Below are 19,769 nucleotides of genomic sequence, written 5' to 3'. Positions count from 1 at the left end.
GAGTTTTTTTACAGTGAATGTTAAGTGCATGATGAAAGCCCCCGTAGTGGAACCCAGTCCTGCTGTCTGCTGTCCCCCATCTGTCCCACACAGTGGACAGAATGAAATAAAATCTTCACTGTCCACCGCACATACAACACACATTTTCCTTCACTCTTACGCTTCCAATATGAAAACAACCGTACACAAAAGAAAAACACGAGACCTCAAACACGGAGTACATGTCCCCGCTGGCATTGTTCAGCAGTGGTAGACCCCCTTGATCTTGGCTGGCGGTCGATGAGCAGTACAGTACCTGCTGGCCATGTTCCACTCCAGCGCGGGGTTCTGGGAGTTGCGCTCGCTCTCGGCCAGCCCGCCCACCTTGGCCGCCTCCTTGTCCGGCTTCAGCTGCTCCCATTGGGCGGTGCCGATGTTGATGGACTGCAGGTCCAGCTGGTACTGCCGGTCCTCCACCTCGGAGCCGGGGTCCCGCAGGATTCCCAGGTTAAGGGCACGCCTGGGAGAGGGGGGAGAGGGGAAAGACGCCGCCTTCAGCCAAGGAGGTTTCAATCAACGCACACAATTATTTGGCCACCTTCAGCAGCCAACATCTAAAACTGCATGCATTATGATTTTAAACATGGACCACACACAAAGTCATGGGAATTGCAATACCAATACAATGACATATTCAGATGTTTTCATGGAAATGATGAATTTTTTTGTTAATTTCCGTGATGGCTTCCATTGCCTACGTCCTCCAGCAAGCCTTCCCGAAAGCATTCCGCCAGTGTAACTCGTAACGCCATCTGGACGCAGTCGCACCATGTGACATTATACGTGCCACTTTTCTCACATGCGAGACGCCCCTGGGGCTAGCTGAAGCCCCATTAGGTCAGGTCACTGTCGCTCAGGGAAACAGTCAATGCCTAGGCGCCACCACGACAACGCTACTGGCACAGAGAGACTGCCATTCCGCCCGGTGAGCGCGGCATTTGTGGTGTACGGATTACATTGCGACCAGTAGCTGCAGCTGTCCCACAGGCACAGCGAAGCAGCTCGCAATCAACTGCCTCCAAGAGGAAGCAGCTGCTTCTCAAACTCAACGCTAACCAAGTTTGTGTGAGGCTCAACAGCACGGCTTGGCTTTTCCACGTGTTTGGATAAACAGTTGCTGCCAGTTTTTCTGTCTCCCTGAAACAGTTAGCGACCTTCGCAAAACCCAAAAATATCGAAGAGCATGAGGCGACGGTAATAACAGTGCAGGTAGTGTCACGGATACAGTTCAGAATCACGGTTTGTGGCTACTACGCACCATCCAGCTGCGCACTTTCGGGGTGATTTATGGCCGAATTAAAAACCCTGGCAACACGCAGGGCAGATAAATAACCTGGCCCTCAGGTGAAATAATTTGCCTTTTAAATGTTATGATTTATACCGAGTTATCGTTAGCGGCGAAGCGTGTTTAGCTTTCCCGGACAGCACGGTAGCCCGGGCTCCCCACGCTTCCCGCACACAGGGGCGTGGCCGCTCCGCACGCGAGCGGCGAGCGAGGCGCCTGCGCCGCGTCAGAGCGGGAAACGTTCCCCGAGTCAAGTGAGCTACCCCGAGGGATCGACAACGGTTAAACAATGATGTCACTCACTTCGCTTTCGAAAGACAAGACGCCGCTGACTTGCGCGAGCGACGGGAATCAGAAATCTACATCTGCGGGTGACGTCAGGGCCCGCTCAGTTATGGCATGTTTATTTGTCTTGGTGGGCTGGAATGAGAGCTCACACACTGTAAATAGGGGGCTCAGAACGGCAACAGATGTTGTGACAGCGCAAGTAGTTTTATTTGTTTCGGCGATGTCGATGGCAATTTTCATATACAATTTCTTTGTTTAGTAACATGGAGGAAAGTCATTACCAAACAGAAATGTTATGATAATAACTCTAGCTACTAAAGCAATAAGCGTTGGAGATCAGAGGTGCCTTTAACAGGCTTTGCTGACATATAAACAGCATCAACAGATCTTTAATCAGGTTGTGGAGGCCTCCCCTCTTCCCACCCATTTCTCTGTCGATGGCTGGGGCCTGACTCGAATTTTTTTGATTGAATTAACAATGTTAGTTTTAATAAACATGCTTATGAAATTTTATGTGCCACAGTAATATCGCAACTTAATGATCTCTTTATCTCCGTCAATTTATTTCTATTGGTATTCTTTTTAACAATTTCAAGGGAGTTGCCCTAATCACAAATAGATAAACATTAATCAACTTTATAAAGGCAGTATAAATGCACTGACTTAGTTAGTTTTAGTAAATTGCATGAGCCTCATTTCTGAAAAATTTAAGTTCCCTTTGGGGTGCAGTAATAAATGAAGTTATAGGATTTTCTTGTATGTACAGGGAGAAACACTGAAGTCTGACATGATTGGTGAGGTTAAGACCGCACTGCTAGGCTTAAAGAAATGAAAATACCTGGGACAGCATGCATGCATGCATGCATGCACACATGCAGACGCACATGCACACACACACAAACCTGTAAATCTGAAATAAAAACAAAAATAGCAGGTGGATCACAGCCTCTCTCTCTCTCTGTGTGTGTGTGTGTGTAATACAGAAAATATACATTAAAGAAAGAATGAGCAATAAATGACACGTGTGTTCAGATGAAGAACGAGAAGCTTCAACATGAGAAGCTGGCTCGGCCCTTGTTCTTGAGCCAAACCTTTTTTTAATTGCAGGAAAAGACCACAAAAACATTATTTTTTACGACAAAATTCTGCTATTTATAAAGGCGGATCAAAAGCGAGGCAGTAAGAACCTTCTGTCTCGTGGCAGCGGAGCTATTTTTTTTGCCCGAACATTTCTTTCTTGATACGATTTAAAGCCCAAATTTAACTCCTAAAAACCAAAGAACGGATTTCACATCAGACCTGAAATTAGAGGCCTGCGTTCTAGACTAATTTATTTTTGCTGCAAGCTTATTTTCTAGATTGGATATGTGGGTGCACAAGGTATACAGATTAAACATGATAATAAATATAGACAGGCCACATCAGAGATAACAGCACTTAAAGCCCAGCACTTTGGAAATATGGCTACTAATTTTTTTCATTTTTACCAACACCTAATTAGTGAAGCCTCCAGTTTAATAACTAGTTTGCTTGGTATTTTTGAATTCTGTTTTTTTTCCCTGTGTATCTGTGGAAATCAAATAAGATGACTCTGTTAAGTGTGAATAAACTGTATGCTTTTCATATACAATATTCCTTTTTTTTGGAAACAAAATGCACTGGAGGTTTCCATGTCCCCGCAATCCACTGCTGATTCACGCAGGCTGACTACATGGAGTGCCAGGTAAATCACCTGACTACCACGTGCTGCTGGAACATCCTGGACCCCAACCGGGCACGCAGTCCCTTTAAGGGGAGGGTGGGCTCACTGCTAGCTCATTTTATATCATCATATCACAAACTAATCATACACAAAGCTGTACAGCTGGATTATATAACGTGAAAATAAAAAAACTGAAAAGTACATAACACAAGGAGCCGCCTGGCGCTCACCTCCCCTCAGAGTGGCCTGTAGGTGGGGCTACTGGCAAAACACCTCCCGGTACAGATTACCTCTAGGCAATCTTTCAGCTATGCCCAGCAAACATCTCCAGCACAAAGCCAGAGAGAGAGAGAGAAACGTGAGGGCCTGCCTTTCCACACAGTCAGGTCTGCGGGGTTAACCGTGGTTCAGGATAATAAAATGAACCGCTGCAGGCTCGGGCGCAGAGTTAGGGGAGCGCCGCATAGCGCTCCACCCCGTCCCAGCTGGGGGCTGGCGGGCCGTGCGTAATAACCCCGGTACCGGGACCCCGGGGGCCACAGAGGCAGGAAGCATCGGGGTAATACCAGCCCGGTAGCTTCTGGATCTCGTCACCCTAACCAGCAAACCTGAACCTGCACCCTGGGCCCACATCTCCCTCCGTTTCCCCTAGCAATCAAACGCAATACACGTCTGGTAACACGCGGCCCGCTACGAAGTGTGCCTCTCGGCCCGCAAAACGTAGACACACGGAGTGGAAATTTAATTTAGAAGTTAGTTTGATTTAGTTAAGTCACGTTAAACCCTCGTTAAACCCTCGCACAGTCGTGTCATTCTCCACAAGCGTGATATGTTCTTTGTCCACCAACACCACGAAGAGTGCTGTATATTTTCAATAAAGAGGATATACTTACATTTATTCATGCTGAAAATACCTTCTGCTACGTTGTAAGTGTGTTTATAGTTAGTCAACAGGGCAAGAAGTTTTTCCTGTACACTTAAACTGCTGCTGTGAATTCTTCCCTCTGTGGGTTCAACAAGGGAAGTCACACATTGGCCACAGGAGAATATCCAGAAGGGACATCTGCCCAGCAGTTGTTCCGCCATGGAGTATAACTGTTTAATTTTTTTGTTAAAAACACCTTTTTATTCTTGTTTTTCCTTGTTCCTCAGTTTTGGAAAGCCCAATCTTCACTTTAGGCCCATCCCATCACTGTACCGTCTTCCGTCAGTCTGGAAGGGCGTATAAACTACCACGTGTGCTCCAAAACGCACGCAGCCTGCTGCTCTGTTTGAATGCGGGGATCGCCCACCTGACACAGGAAGACTGCAGGCAGCCAATCACCAGAGTTTTCACTGTGCAGTGAGGTGGGGAACAGTCCACTGAGGGCAGCCCCTCCCTCCATAGGGAGCCCTATGACTAATCAAACCATGAGGAGCACCACTGCACTGCGAAGTAGTGCAGTAGCACAATACACCATTTCAAAGCCCTACGTGAAATGCAGCAAAGACAGGCCATTTAAGACGTGACAGCTAAAACGCTAGCCAGCATTCAACATGCTGCGATAATGCTTTCTTTTTATTGGCCCAAGCGTGGGACGTCGGTTGCAGAGCGCAGATCCACCAGCGCGCTGCTCTGGTACAGCAGGCCTCTGCAGCACTCCCAACACGGCTCCAGCCAGGCGTCGGTCCCCCGAGAGCGCTAACGCTGCATCCAGCTTCCACCGGACAGCTACGGGGGGGCTGCCGTAAGAACATGATTCATGAAACTCGCGATTTACTCAGTAAGTCAAGAACCCAACCCGGTGGTGGTCCTCTACAAATTGCCTCAGCTCTTTGACTTCTGAGCAGCGACTTCGGCAAGATTTATTGCCCCAGTCAGATCCAATTATGCTTAATTTGCATCTGCAATTATAGTAATTAGAGCAGGGGATTAGTGCGCTGAGCAGAGCACTCTAACTCAATGGGAGATGAACGTTTATAGGGTGAGATGACTTAGCGAAACCGAGTCAAAGGGTAACCAGTGAGCGTCAGACGCCACCCCTGCCCCCACCCCCTTCCTCACAGGCTGTTCCTGAAGAAGTACAAAAGTTGGTGGCTAAAGCCTAGCAATGAAAAAAAAGCATAAAAAGCATACATGCTGTCCAAAATGCACAGCCACATGAAGTTCACACACTTTACACGCCCGCTCATTGGATTATGGGATTTCATTGCTAATGAGAAACCATGCAAGGGCAGCCCTTTGATTTGGGGGGTTTCTAGCCACACTTAATCACATTAAATCTGCAATCCAACAAAAATTGGGATAAGAATAAAGCAGAAAAATCCTAAAAGCGAGAGCCCCTGAGTGACTCAGGTTTTAAAGATGCTCCTTCCAAATGCGGGTTGAGCCCTAAAGCCAACACGTTTCTAGGCTGGGCTATGTCATTACCCAACTATTGCTGGCAGTCAGTAGGGGTGGGACACCGGAGGGTTACCAGATGTTGTCAGTTAGAGATATGCCTTTCTGATGCTCAGCGCTAGCTCTCCTGCAGCACACGGTGCCGTCTGGGGCAGAACTTAGTCACCGGCTCATGTGTGAACGCATCAGAGGAGTGCATGTGCTCAGCAGCAGGGGCCCCTGTGTGTGTGCCCCTGAAGGAACAACAAAAAAGAGCTGCTACTGTAAATAAGGAATTAAGCAAAAAAAAAAAAGGAAGACTTGTGTTAAAATTGAATAGATGCAAACTGTGTAGAGTACAACAGTGTAGTGTAATGGCTAGTGAACCACATATAATGATGAAGTGGAAGGTTCAAATCCCAGTATGGGCTACCGCAGCTGTACCCTGGAGGAAATGGGAAACTGGAATAGGTGGTGTGAGTTGCTCTGGGTAAGGGTGCCGGTAACTGTGTGCAAAACTGTGTGACAGTGCTTCCGTACTGCACACACTGTGCAAAGGTCATTGCCATGGATACACGTGCTTGGTGAGGCACAGTGGATGCATGTGTTAAAATAATCTCCACCAGGAACACGAAACCGTGAAATTATTCACATTTACTGAAATAAACGTTTATATCGGTTCCTGTCACGGATCTCCTCCGGGAGAATGGTATTAATTCAGCTGATTAGAGTTTAAAGGCAATCGTGGTTGTCAATTGAGTGGTATTTACACTAGATGGAATGGGCGAGAATTACCTTTAATAGACAAGGCCTGCTTAATTCCACCCCTGTTGAGAAACAGGACCGGAATCTTCAGTCCCTGACAGTGGGGAAACCAAACAGACAAAGACGCAAGGGGGAAGGGCTTTTGTTTATAGAGTCATGGTGTATACGAAAAGTCACTGTTTGCACTTTGATTTCAACATCTTAATTGCAGAAATCATTTATTTCCGACGTAGTTTACATGTCAGAATAACTGGGTTATAAACATGGCATACTGACCATACTGGTTCTGAAGACACCAGCATGTGGTTGTCTCCGCCCCTGCTGGAGATAAAAATCTTAATATAATTTACAGGCTTGCATGAAACATTTTAACAGCTTTGCTATTGTGCTGTAATTCTGTCACCCCCCCTACCCCCAATACCCCCCCTCCCACCCCTCCCACCCCCCCAAGTGCCTTTTGCAAGAAAAATAAGACAGGATCCCGTAAAAAGTCTCATCCTCACTCGACTTCAGCCATCAATCCAAATCAAACAGTCCCAATACTGGACAAAGATAAACGGAGGAATTCCGCTCTCGCAGCCAAATGACCACGTTTAACCGCCTGCTCAGGAACGTTGAGGCACATTGTTTCTGAAACCGCACAGGATTGGCCGGCTGTTGACTGCGCACCGGTTGCGAGCGTGCCATCGAGCTGGCGCAGTCCCTCCGCTGCGGACCAGGGCAGGTAGGACACCAACGCAGCGCATTCAGGAGTCATTCGCTGGAGACCCAGTGCATCTGCAGAGAAATGTACCAGACCTTCCGAGGCCTGCGATTAATTGATTTCGCAGCGCGCAACTGGGCGAGGCATTCGAGAGATCGTTCCGTTAAACTATTTGACACAATAAATTTCACTAGCTGTTTTTAAAGGAAAAGCATGTGGAAAGGATTCGAAATAAGGTCAAGAGAACGACAATCGCGCTCACGCATGGCTTTTGTTGGGCACCTGGGGACGACTGCTAACAGCCTAAGAAGAGCTCCTTCGTGGTGGTTCCACCATTCTAGCCGGGTCCAGCACAGTCGCCCAGAAACATCCTGTTCTGCTGCGGCTCCCACGAGAAATAGAGAAGATCTAGTTATTCTGAAGTCACTTCCTCCCTGAATAACAGACACGGTGTGCGTTTGCCTGCTGCAGAATGGCACAGATTTGCACTCAGAAAACACGCCAGGCAGCATTTGGGAGTGCAGGTCTTGACGCTGAGGTGTGAGGGGAAACTTCCTGGACCCAATTGGAAACAGACCCCCAACCCCACCCCACCGAAACACACAGGACGTGTGCTGGCGATGTGATCTCACTGCCGTTACTAATTGGAAAAAGCTTATCTTTAATTAATCGTTAAGCACGTGTATGGAACAGATTATTCCCAACTGGTTTTTTGAGAAAAAAACCATGGCAAGGGGTCTGGAATGCCCTCAGATACAGTCGTTTTTATCATTTGGATCAGCCTGAAGTGGAACAGGCGCATACCTCAATGCTACTTAAAACATTAATTAAAGGAAAATAACCCTCCTTCAGGATTCCAGCTCCACTGCTGCTATTGGCATGCCGGTTGCCAACTCGACAGCTCCGACCGGTGACGCTTCAACTGAGCCTCCAACAAGAAAGGCCCTGCGACCGGCCGAGAGCAGTGTCATATTACGCAGCTTTGAGAGGACTGACGCACGTTATCAAAAGCAACGCGTACGGAGCCGCGGCTCGCATGCGTGTCAAAAGCGTGGGCAGACCATCGAAATACGCCAAACAGGCGCAGTATCCAGGGAAACATGTTGCTCCATCGGATGGTCGAGTGACGGATTCAGCTTTTGGATGGAGACAATGCGGCCTTCCCGAAAGCCCTTTCCCTCTACCCTGGTCAAGACAAACGGGGGGACGGCGGGGTGTTCACTCTTTACGATCTCGGCTACAATCAAAGCAATTATGCTGACTTGACAAGTAACCCCTTGATTTACTTTTCCCTATAAATTCTTGAAGGCGTGCACCAGATAGGAGTGTGTTTTATAGCCCTGTAAAATTAAGCCTGCTTTATGGATCCAACATCATGATGCACTACTGTTTTTTTCCTCTTCATAATTGATTAAGCGGTTCAATATTGCACACGATTGTGCAGTCTGGATCCTATTAAGTGTACGCCCGACTAATCTGAAGCGCATTCTCAAAGATGCTGTGGGGAGCTAATTTTATCTGAAAAAGAGCGATGCTGGGTCCAGCTCTTTGAAGTTGATTAGAAGATACTCAAAGTCCATTATTTAATCCCGTGAAATATTTTTAAAAACAAGACTGCATCAAAGATGTGTCCTATTTGGATACAGTAGGGCATTGTTCATAAACAATGTGCAAGAAAATGGCCACCATTTTTGATTAGGTTAACTCACGTTACAGTGGACAAGCTGCACAAACATGTAATCAGATACGCTAAAACAGTAGATCTCTCCCCTAGCCCCCGCATTTCTTGACCTTAAACAACATCTCATTCTAATTCAAATTTCCTTCCCATAAACAAAAGCTAAATGAAACAAAATACAGTGAATTAGAACTGGAAGCTCCCCACATAATGGAATTAGAAGCGCATGTTTAATTCGCTGGATTTCTGAATCAGGACTCAAAAATATGTGAGGGGTTTGAATCCCGGGAACTGCACAAGACAACCGAGTTATAACCACTTTCTCATGAGATAATGTCCAAATAAATTTACGTCAGAGAGGAAAACACAGTAAAATAATTAAAATAATCTGTGGTACAGATGCTTCCGACATCAGCTAATTCTTCCTCCACAGAATGCCTTTTGGAGCGGTGTTTATACTATACTGAGGCATTTCTAGCCCCTTTCAAACTGCCAAGTATATTTATACACAGTGACATTCCTGCACCAGAGTTTTCCTTTCACTTCTTATTAAAATATCTTGTTCCCTGTTTAAACTCACAGCGACAAAAAAACAGTGACCAAGCAGTGAATAAAAAAAATAAATAACTGAATATCCGACAACTGGACAAACAGAAAGGGCAAGGAAGAAAAATAACGTAGAATATCACAAGGCCGGAGGACCATCCGTTTACAAGGAGGGCGTGCCTGGCCACCGCAGACCGAGTGATACTCGATCGAATCCACCACGACGCTCAAAGCAGACACTATTAGAGGGACAATAAACAGGCCCTGTTACGCACAGGCTAGGCTGGTGCCGCACACTGCGTCAATAGCCAGTTCCAAGCATGTGACCCTTTTTTGTGTCTGCAAGGGTCTGGGAGCAGAAGACGATCACTAACACTTGGATGGTAATGCTTCCCACGACGAAGGAATTATATTCAATGACAACAGGAAAATGTCCGCTCCTTCCACGCAGCCCGCGGTACGGAGCCGGTTAAACAGGGAGCCCCCCCGCCGGGCAGTCGCTGGCAGCTCGGAGCACGCATCGCTGTGAGCACGGGGCACTCGAATGGCACAGCGCAGACATCGCACGAATTACCACCCCCCCCCCCCCTTTGAACGAAGAGCGCTCCCACGGTGAGGGGGAAAACGCAGAGAGCTTGAATATCAAAAACCCACATCAAGCTCAGGGAAAAAAATGTAAAAAAACTATTAGAAAGAAAGAAAGAAAGAAAGAACAACTGCTGTCCTGGTTTTATTAGCGCGCAGGGAAGGAGGAGAGGCGGAGCCCCGACCCCCCCCCGGCCGCTGAACGCGTGAGCGGGCACAGGACACTGCACAGCGCACCGCTACAACTGCCGGAAGCTGGGGGGGGGGCGGGAGGTTGGGAAGATGGTAGCTGGACTTCTGTCGAACACAAAGGCCATTCAGTAAACATGGCACGTGTAAAGAATTACTGGAGATCACATATCAGAATGTTCCGACATGAAGCTTCCTTCCTCAGAACAGCGTGGCAGGAAACGCCGTACAGAAGCCCCGCGCTGACCGGGCCCTGGAGCTTAAATACGCTGCTCCTTTCGGGCTGCGCGGCGGTACCGGGCCAGCGACCGCGCCCGCGAGGGCCGGCCTGGATCCCGTGATGACAACACTCCCAGGTGAACCGGATTTGACTGGACCGGATCCAGTTGGACCGGAGTGGGCTCCACCCCCCCGACTTCAGTTCATGTGTCATATTGCTGCTTTCAAGTGCATTCAGCCCTTTCTGTATTTTTTTACCTTTGGGTAACAAGGGAGGTCTACTTAGAACCTGAAGAATGATAGTGGGGAGGAAATGCAATGGATTAGTTGTGTGTAGCCTATTAGAGGTAAGGAGGATGATAAATAAGATGTAGAGGGAAGGACTTTGGGAACTTGTAGCAAAGTGATTTTGTACTTGTAGCATAGTGCTTCATGCATTCACAGCTCCGTATGTGGCACACTGCAACAGATCACATGCTTCAGGGAGACCCGAATGGACATCTTACTATATGGCTGCAGAATCACTATTCACTACTCAATACAAAGGCACAGCAGGAATAAGACATTGAATACCATTATGAACTATCTATTTACAGCACATGAATGGTTCTACTGCGTTTTTTGAAATATTTTACAATAGCTTTCAATCATTTCAACGTGTCAGGCAGGTATGATGCACACATAGAGGATCAGATCCTCAATGCTAGATAGGTCTTGTGGCACACACATGCACGCACACATATGCACAATGTTTGTATACTTAATCAGAACACAGAGCCACACAGAGATCTGGCAAACATATCCAAGCAGGGTACAGAATCTGGGTACATTGAGTGTATCGGTGCACAGGAGGAAGGGAAAAACATTGCGCGAGACACAAACAAACAATGAACGCATAAAATCACTGGTTTTCACCCCGATGGTTATTTCACTTCACTCCAGTCTGAACCAATAGCCACCAAATAAAGCGCAAGTTAAAATGGAGGAACGGGTATTTCGCAATGATAAAAAAAACAGACATTTGCAGAGTCATGCTCTAAAGTCATGCTCTGAAAACCTCGATGAAGACCTTCTGCTCGCTCCAAAGCAGAGCCTTCGCTCTGAGAAGCTGCACGCGTCTCCCGCTCAATCACCAGATGGGGATACCGGCAGGATGAAAGCCTCCCGGCTGCCTGGCCTTCGGTTCCTTCCCCGCGCCCAGCACCCAGCACCGCCGCCTCGCTCTCCCTCGCCGCGCTCGACACGATCAAAGGCCCGTGGCTGCAGCCCGCGACAGGAGCGCCGGCTCGCCCTCCGACGCACAGGCGTCCCGGGCCGCACGTGTGCGCGCGTGCGCCGCTGTATACATTCGTAATTACGTGTGGGGTGGGTGGGCGGCGGATTACGTTTCCTAATCTACTCGGAAACATCCTTTAGGTATCCTTTTCATGAAGGGCCCATTTGTCAAACTTGATTATACGTGAGGTATCTTTATATGTGAGGGCTCTCTTTCCGGGTTCACTGTCTGTTTGGATAGATGAAGATGCATTGGGTTCCAGCGGAGCTGCGCTTCTTGGCTCCACACGTGTGTCTCGTTAAGGGAGTGTTGATCGGGGGGTTCAGGGGGGTTTGCATGTGAAAGTGATGCTGGTTTGGCAGCACAGTAGGAGAAGGGCCCTGCTGTGAACTGAGAGACATACAAAAACACACTCTCACATGTGTACACACGCAGGGCTACACGCACAGAGAAATACACGTGTGTACACTCACTCACACACACACGTGCACACAGGCGCACACACGCACATGCACATGCACGCACACACTCACTCACACACACACACACACACACACACACACACACACACACACACACACACACACACACACACACATACGCGCACACACAAACACACACACACACGCACACACCCACACACGCACACACACACTCACTCACACTCACGTACACACACACACACTCACACACACAGACTCACACACACACACACACACGCACACACCCACACACGCACACACACACTCACTCACACTCACGTACACACACACACACTCACACACACAGACTCACACACACACACACACACACGCACACACAAACATGCACGCACGTGCGTACACACCCACACACTCACACTCACACACAGACTCACACACACACACACACACACACTCTCTTACACGCACGCACACACACACACAAAGCTGGGTGAGGGTGGCACAGGCCCCAGGAGCTCTGATTCTCCGTGCGAAACACTGCACTCTGAACATGTGCCTCTCAGCTGGAGAGTCCCATCAGACCAGCCCGTTCTCCTCTGAACACAATCAAGTGGCTTTAAAAAGCCAATAATACCACCGTATTAACCCACGTGATCTATGCGGGATTTCACAAACAATGTATCCAGTTCTCAAAAGATTTACTAGATTCCGAAGGGCATAAAACAATGGGAACAATAGCACTTTGGATGTCATGGTAATTGCGGACAATTGGGACTTGCGGTTTGACTTTCTGTTACTGGTACACAATGATATCTCGCAAAAGATATTTGCTGGAGATCATACGTTTTGTGTAATTAAAGTTGTGTAATTGGATCCGCTCATGTGTACACAGCAATCAAGTCCAGAGCACAGAAGAGAGGCTGCTGGCCCTGAAATACATATACGTCCAATCAGTGCTTATACTGACAGATAAAAACATTTCATATTTTTAACTTAATACAGCTTGAATCTGACCTAAATGGAATATACATTTCAATACAAAAAACAATGTGCATGTAAGGAATAAACCACAGGCCATGAGGTTCTCATCCAAGCCATGGTGTGTACATATATATTCAATTATATATATAGTAAATATACTATACCAATTATAGATTAATACTTCACTCTGATTGGCTGAACACGCACACAGTATATCTTCTCATTATTGCTACTGCAATATGTAAACCATTATATTACGACAACCATCCCATGAATCTTTCTTTACACCGCAATACTAGTTCAATGTTACCATAGAAATTAATTAAATCATGTCAAAACAAGAAGTTCTGGTAGAGCAAAAGCAATCTTAGGGGTGGCACTGTATTCATCTTTATTTAATCAATTAATCATACTCATATAATTCTTCTGTGAAACAAATGTGCTGTCAGTGTATTTGTACAGTCAGTGAGAAAGTTTTAACATCTGCCCTTTTCATAAATTCGGAGCAGCCTTCTCTGGGTTAACGACGAGATCAATGACTTGCTGGAGGACCCACAGAATAACAGCTAGTCAATAAATATGAAAATCTGTCCGTACTACCGGTTTGTTTAAGAGGTTAAGCTGAACAGAAATAACTTTCAGAAACACTCCTGCTTCTGTCTTCCCCTGTTAGAATTAACACACCTCCAACAAGCCATCAGCAACAAAGAGCTCTGGGCAGGCGCTCGTTAAACACTGCGAAGCCCAGGTCTGCGTTCACTCAATGGCTCAATCAATCCTAATTAACTCACGGCTCAGATGTAATGAATACCTTCATATGGTGCACGACGTGCCCCTTGGACTAGAGCCGGGGAAAGACTTTTCCACGCCACCTTTTAATAGCTTTCAGGTTCTTACAAACTGAAGTAACTGCCGTGTGTGGCATTATCAGAGACGGTCTGGTCCATTTCACACCTCTTTCACACACCATCCTCCGTTAGGGAGGAGGAACGCTGTCCATCCAACCTCAGCTGAACACTGATTTCAGATGGAAACGCAAGAAGACTGCAAGACACTCAGAGGTTGGGAAGATGTTACTATGGCAACAGAAGACATTTGGCTTGAGTTTGAGAATGGGGTCAGGGGCTGGCAAGAAATTCTGTAGCCAACCACCCAATGACCACCACTTAAACGGTTTCAGTACCCAGGCCCCCCCCCCCCAACCCCACACCCCCCCAGCTACTACCAGCAAACAGATAATAAGACAACAATGAAAAAGACTTAAGGGTAAGAGAACCCTTTGAGCCTTTTTTTTTTGGCGAGGCAGTTTCTCTTTAAAGTCAAATTGTACACCCTGGGGATGTAATGTGCGTCTTATTAGACAAGCATTAAGCAATTATCCCATTTTGTTTCCAGAGCCACAGAGTGCTTGTGGCTTCACACATGCACATCTAAGGCATCGGCGCATTCCTCGCCGAGGCTTTTCCCAAGCCGGCAGCCCCGCGCTCTTCACCTACTGCGCTGCAAAGAGGTCTGCGGGAACGGGAACGCCGTCCGCCCCGCACGCCGCTAAGAGCGGCACTTTCCCACCGCACGCGAACCGCGCTCTCCTATCCGCACACTGACGAGGCCGACGGCTGATTTCTCAGCCTTCCGCGAGAGGGAACAGAGGGGGTGGGTGGGAGAAGGGGGGTGGGGAGGGGGGAGAGAAAAAGAGAAAAAAAAACAAGGCCGCCATTTGCGAGAAGGAGGAAAGCAGCCGGGAAACATCGCCGTTTATCCGATGTTTGGTAAACACTCTGGGAGACCGCGTGTGAGCCGAGACACACACAGTCTGTCGCAAGGCAACAGCCGGTCCACCGCGGGCGTCCTGCTCACATTCAAACATTTTTCTGCCCTTTTCCTTTTTTTGTTGTTTTTTTTTTTTTTTTGCCCTTGTGCAATTCTGAACGCCTTGCGTCATCACAAGCGCGGCACACACACGTGCAGAATACCCTTCGTCCCGCGCGTCCTGCCCTCTTATCCTGAAATCAGATAGGAGGGGAAAAAGTCACATGATCCTACAGGGCAACATTCAATCCCACAATTCACATCCATGCCAAATGGCTCACGTTCCCAGGAACTGATAAAGACTAAAGCACATCCACAAGAACCAGGATGCCTTAATACGCAGAGCATTAGCAGTGCTAAGAACTGTGCTCACTGAATAAAAGAAAATAAAATCTCTCCAGCACGTACGCTAGCTCGCACAGGCGCATGGTGCATGGCGCATGGCGCGCAGGGCGTAACACCAGTAGAAGCTCGCATTACTTGCGGCGGGGCGGGGAGCTTCCCGGCTCGGGCGGCCGTGTATTCTTAGAAACCTACATCCTGCCACAGGACGGCCCGCCGCTTGGCACCGCTGCCGGAGCCGCTGTTTTCGGGGACCCCGGGTCGGAACCCTTTACGAGCCCGCCACAGCTGAGGGGTGATCCTTCCTTCCCGTGTCACCACGCGGCCCCTCGATGATTGACGCGGAGCGTCAAACAAGGATGACGAGGACGACCTGGTTCTTCACATCGTGACACTCGCACGCCACACTCAGCACAGAAGCCCGTGAACCCGCGCTGAAGGATCTGCAACAACATTTTCTGGCAGTGGTGCACTTCTGTTTCTTAGCAACGGGGACACGGTAATGGCACAGGCATCTCTACCAGTGCTCTTTATTTCCCAGTTGTATTAAACTAACATGTTACAGCCCAAAATCATAGTATTCCTTGCCTGCAAAGATCGGACCACAAGGAGAAAAAAAAAAAAGCTGTGGTTTATTCATTTGAAACTTCTACTTGTATAACTCCCCCACTTCTTAAAAGGCTGGCATGGGGATTTACATACATAAAATGCCCATAAATGCATGGTAGGGACAGGCTGGTTTAAACTTCTAATCCCACTAAACCTTTAAGTGCAGGCCGAGAAATACAAGTGTTGCGGTAGAAATTCTCACAGAGGAGAAACCCTGAGAATAACATCAGAGGGGCCACAGATATTTATGGAATGAACCGCAAGCTGTACACAGAAGTCAGCAAATACCACAATACAGATGCACCACGGCTTCCCCCGTAACAGAAAACACAGCTATCCCATGGTGCAGCTTGCTCAGCCCTCCTTCCCACAGGGGCAGAGGGGGGGAAGGTATTCGCTGCACACGACGTCCTGATTACAGACGGCACAAGGTACAGATGGTCAAACGGATTTCCCTCTTGAAGCCCTTACGCCGCCGCCGCAAATAGCTTCGGGGGCCCGATTTCCAAACATTAATCACATTCTCCTCTTCTTCTTCTTCTTCTTCAAAAAAAAAACGGCAGCAAAAGAAAACCGAATCAAAACAAACGGTCTGATCCGCGCTTAACGGGGCTGAACTTCGGCGCTCTCTCGTCCCGCAGGAAGCGGGTTTCGGGACGCGCGGTACGAGGTACACGCGCCGCGCCGCGCGCATCGCTGCCCGAACGACAGAGCGGGGCATTCCGCGGAAAAAAAGAGGAGAAAAATGGAGAAGGAGGAAGGCCTGTAACAGAAACCCAACCGCAAAGTCGCGGTAATGCCCCCGAGCCCCGGGCTAAACTTCCCGTCTACACCGCCGCGCCGCAGCCTTAAACTGTTTGTACATGAAAACCCTTCCAAATATCATCCCCGAGATCAGCAGAGCGCTCTGATTCAGGACATAAATTCTGCAGAACTTAATAAAACGGATGTTTGATTTACTTCGGTAACAGCAGTCACTTTTTTAAAACAATTTTATCTTGCATTAATCCCGCGTGTCACAGTGATGTAAAATATCTCTTTCGGTTACAAAATCCAGGTGTTTCATTTGCTGACTGACAAAAACAATGTTTGCTCTGGCTGACCCTACCTTCCATGGCTATTTTCTTCTCTTTGCCGATTAATACCAGAGAGGAAGGGGGGGAGGGAAGGAGGGAGTGAGGAAGGGACAGGGAGAGACAGAGAGAGAGAGAGAGATATGCTGATTTTTTTGGGGCCTGGGTGAGTAAATTCAAATAATTTCACGTAATGGTTTACTTTTACGTCCTTACAAGACACCAAATTCATGCGTTCCAGAAAATAATTACGCACCTGGTTTCCTTCTTGCTGCTGTGACAGTGCACCTCCTACATGTAATATCATCTTCCATAACTTTCAGACCGAGACAGAACAATGTGCATTTCAGAGACAGAATTACGGGTATTTAATGGCCTATAAGACAAAACCAAACATGGGTTAAATACAAATCAATCCATTTTGCTTTTTAATCCTGCCGACAGAGCCCTCCCTAACTCTGGGTGACGCTACTGGCAGTTAAGTCTCTGCATGGTTACTGGCCAATCTGCACTGACGCAGTTGGGTATTGATCTCAAACCACGGGGCCCATCCATGCACTACTAGAGCTAAAACAGTGCCTTAACCAGATGAACCACCCAGCAGTAAAAGTAAAAACTGTTAAACTGTGAGTTCTCAACTTTCTGTGAAGTACTGTTTCTCCTTTAAAAACTGAAATGAAAATGAACAGCACATCTACGAGGCTCAGAATGTTTTTCTTGTCAAGCGGGTGTTTTCCTAATAATTTAAAAAAGGTTTTCCTTCTCGGTGAGCCAAGTTATAGATCAATTAAACATTATTTCTGCCCCTACATTATCCTTTAGTTTAACTTTGAAAAAAGTCAATTCAATGACTACCCAGACACTGCTGTTTAAAAAGTACCTGACCAATGGAGAATTCACTAATATTATTTACCTACTATTGACTTTACTTTACCCAGGATGACTGGGGCACTTAACATATTCAAAAGAATAAGTTCACAAAGCAGGCTATTAACTAAAAATGTCAGGTTAAGACCCTGTTCAGATCCCCCTGTGGGGGGGACAACCACATTTCCCAATCCACTCTGACACACTATCACATAAGTAGGCTCAATTGACAGGCTCATAACCTAACAGCATGAGTCAGATCAGGTTGATATTCTAATATGAAAATAAGTCTGCCCAACATCTGGAGATGTGTTTTGCACATAAGTCGAGTCTCCTCATGATTCATGATCTTACATGGGTGGGGCTCCTGTTTGGCACCGCCATTCAAACAACTGCTGGTATGTCAGTCAATAACACAGCCCTGGCTAAAACCTGCTGGAACCAGTAAGGATGCTGTTTTTTAATCAGAAATCAAAAGTTCATAAACTGTAACATCCCTTTCCACGTGTTCTAGAGATATAGAAACCAGCAGTATATCTGAACAAATTTCTGTAGGCATACATTTTTGCAAAATAAAATGTCACATTGGCAGTGTAGTAAAATAGCCAAGGAACAATATTAATGTCCCAGGTAGGGCACTATCATTGAACCCTTGACCAGCATTGCTTCAGTATATATCCAGTATGAATTAATGCTGTTTTTAAAATGAAAATAGCTGCGTAAGTCACTCTGGATAACAACGTTTGCTAAATACATGTAATGTAATTTAACAAAACATATCTGCCACTGATTTGTAAATTATTTACAAAATATTTATAACTTATTTGTTATGCGACAGTAAAAAGGTGGATTTAGTTTTTAAACACAATACAATTATTCAATACATTCTGAGCAATGTGTTTAGGGAAAGTCAGCAGTTAACCATGAATGTTTAATTGGATTAGGATGAGTCATTAATTAGAGCCATACACGATACAAAGCATAACAAATTACAGAGCCTGAGGATTTTAAAATTTAATTCATTCTTGATTCAAAACAAAATTATGCTACTGATTATAATTTTACTACAAAAAACTTTTTATTTACATCCAATTTAATTCTTTTATAGTTTCTCTTATCCAAAGCTCCTTGGAATAATTACGAACATCTGTATTTAAGCATACTTAAATATATGAAATACAAGCAGCAGTACAACAGAGAAGGAGTGAGCACTGTATAATTCTTCAATTCAGTAGCAGTATAGCAAGAAGTTCTAAATTAAGCTGTACTATTCGCATATTCACCAAAGCTGACTGACATATACTTCTAACTTGCTAATTTAATTATTCCTTAGTACTGTGCATCAGTTCTGCTGGCTTGTATTGTCTGACAAAAAACTTCTTCATACCCCTTATAAAAACATCGAACTGCAAAAAGATATCTTTGTTCAACTTTTGAAAAATCTGGAGTGTGCTTGTTGATTTTAGAAGTAGATTTAATTACGGTTTTATATGATAACAATGGTATCGGCGTTTTAAAGGAAAAGCAATAATTCTGAATTTAAACTAAGTTCCACCAAAAAGTAACATAGCCCGAAAGTGTTAAAGAGTAAGTCTAAATCACTGACACAATATTTATTTCTATTATTTCTTCAGGTGTTTGATATCAATCTTACAAAGTACAGTTATGCTCCAACTGAGGAGCTGAACAAAGGCATTTGCCTCTCAGTACCTGAGCCTAAGAAAGACTCTCATTTCCAACGTTCAGAAAACTTAACTTGGCGCTTCAAAAACAACAATTTAGCTAAATTGTTCCCAGAATCACACTGTAACATAAAGCTGTTGTACGCACTGCAAAATAACACTCCACTTTAATTACACGCCGAACCCCAAATTTGGGCTTCTCACAAACAAGCAAGGTGATTTGTAAGTCGTGGGGGACAACCGAGTTAATGCCCTAACCCCAAATCCATGCGTGGGAAGCGCAACTGGCGCTCGACGTGCCAAACGAACAGCCTGGGGGAGGGTCGGCT

At 46.4% G+C, this 19,769-nt stretch overlaps 1 protein-coding gene across 1 annotated transcript in view; it reads right to left on the bottom strand.

The window, feature by feature from the left end:
* The window catches only part of LOC118212693 (vacuolar protein sorting-associated protein 13B-like), a 303,731-nt gene that overhangs the window by 91,002 nt on the left and 192,960 nt on the right, over window positions 1-19,769 (bottom strand). Inside the window, 1 exon segment of the mRNA XM_035390874.1 lies at window positions 296-499. Coding sequence (XP_035246765.1) covers window positions 296-499 — 204 coding nt within the window.

This window comes from Anguilla anguilla, chromosome 1 (genome assembly GCF_013347855.1).
Source record: "Anguilla anguilla isolate fAngAng1 chromosome 1, fAngAng1.pri, whole genome shotgun sequence".
In the NCBI taxonomy this organism is placed as follows: Eukaryota; Metazoa; Chordata; class Actinopteri; order Anguilliformes; family Anguillidae; genus Anguilla; species Anguilla anguilla.
Note: the sequence above shows the minus strand (reverse complement) of the source record. Positions and strands in the feature narration are given on the sequence as shown.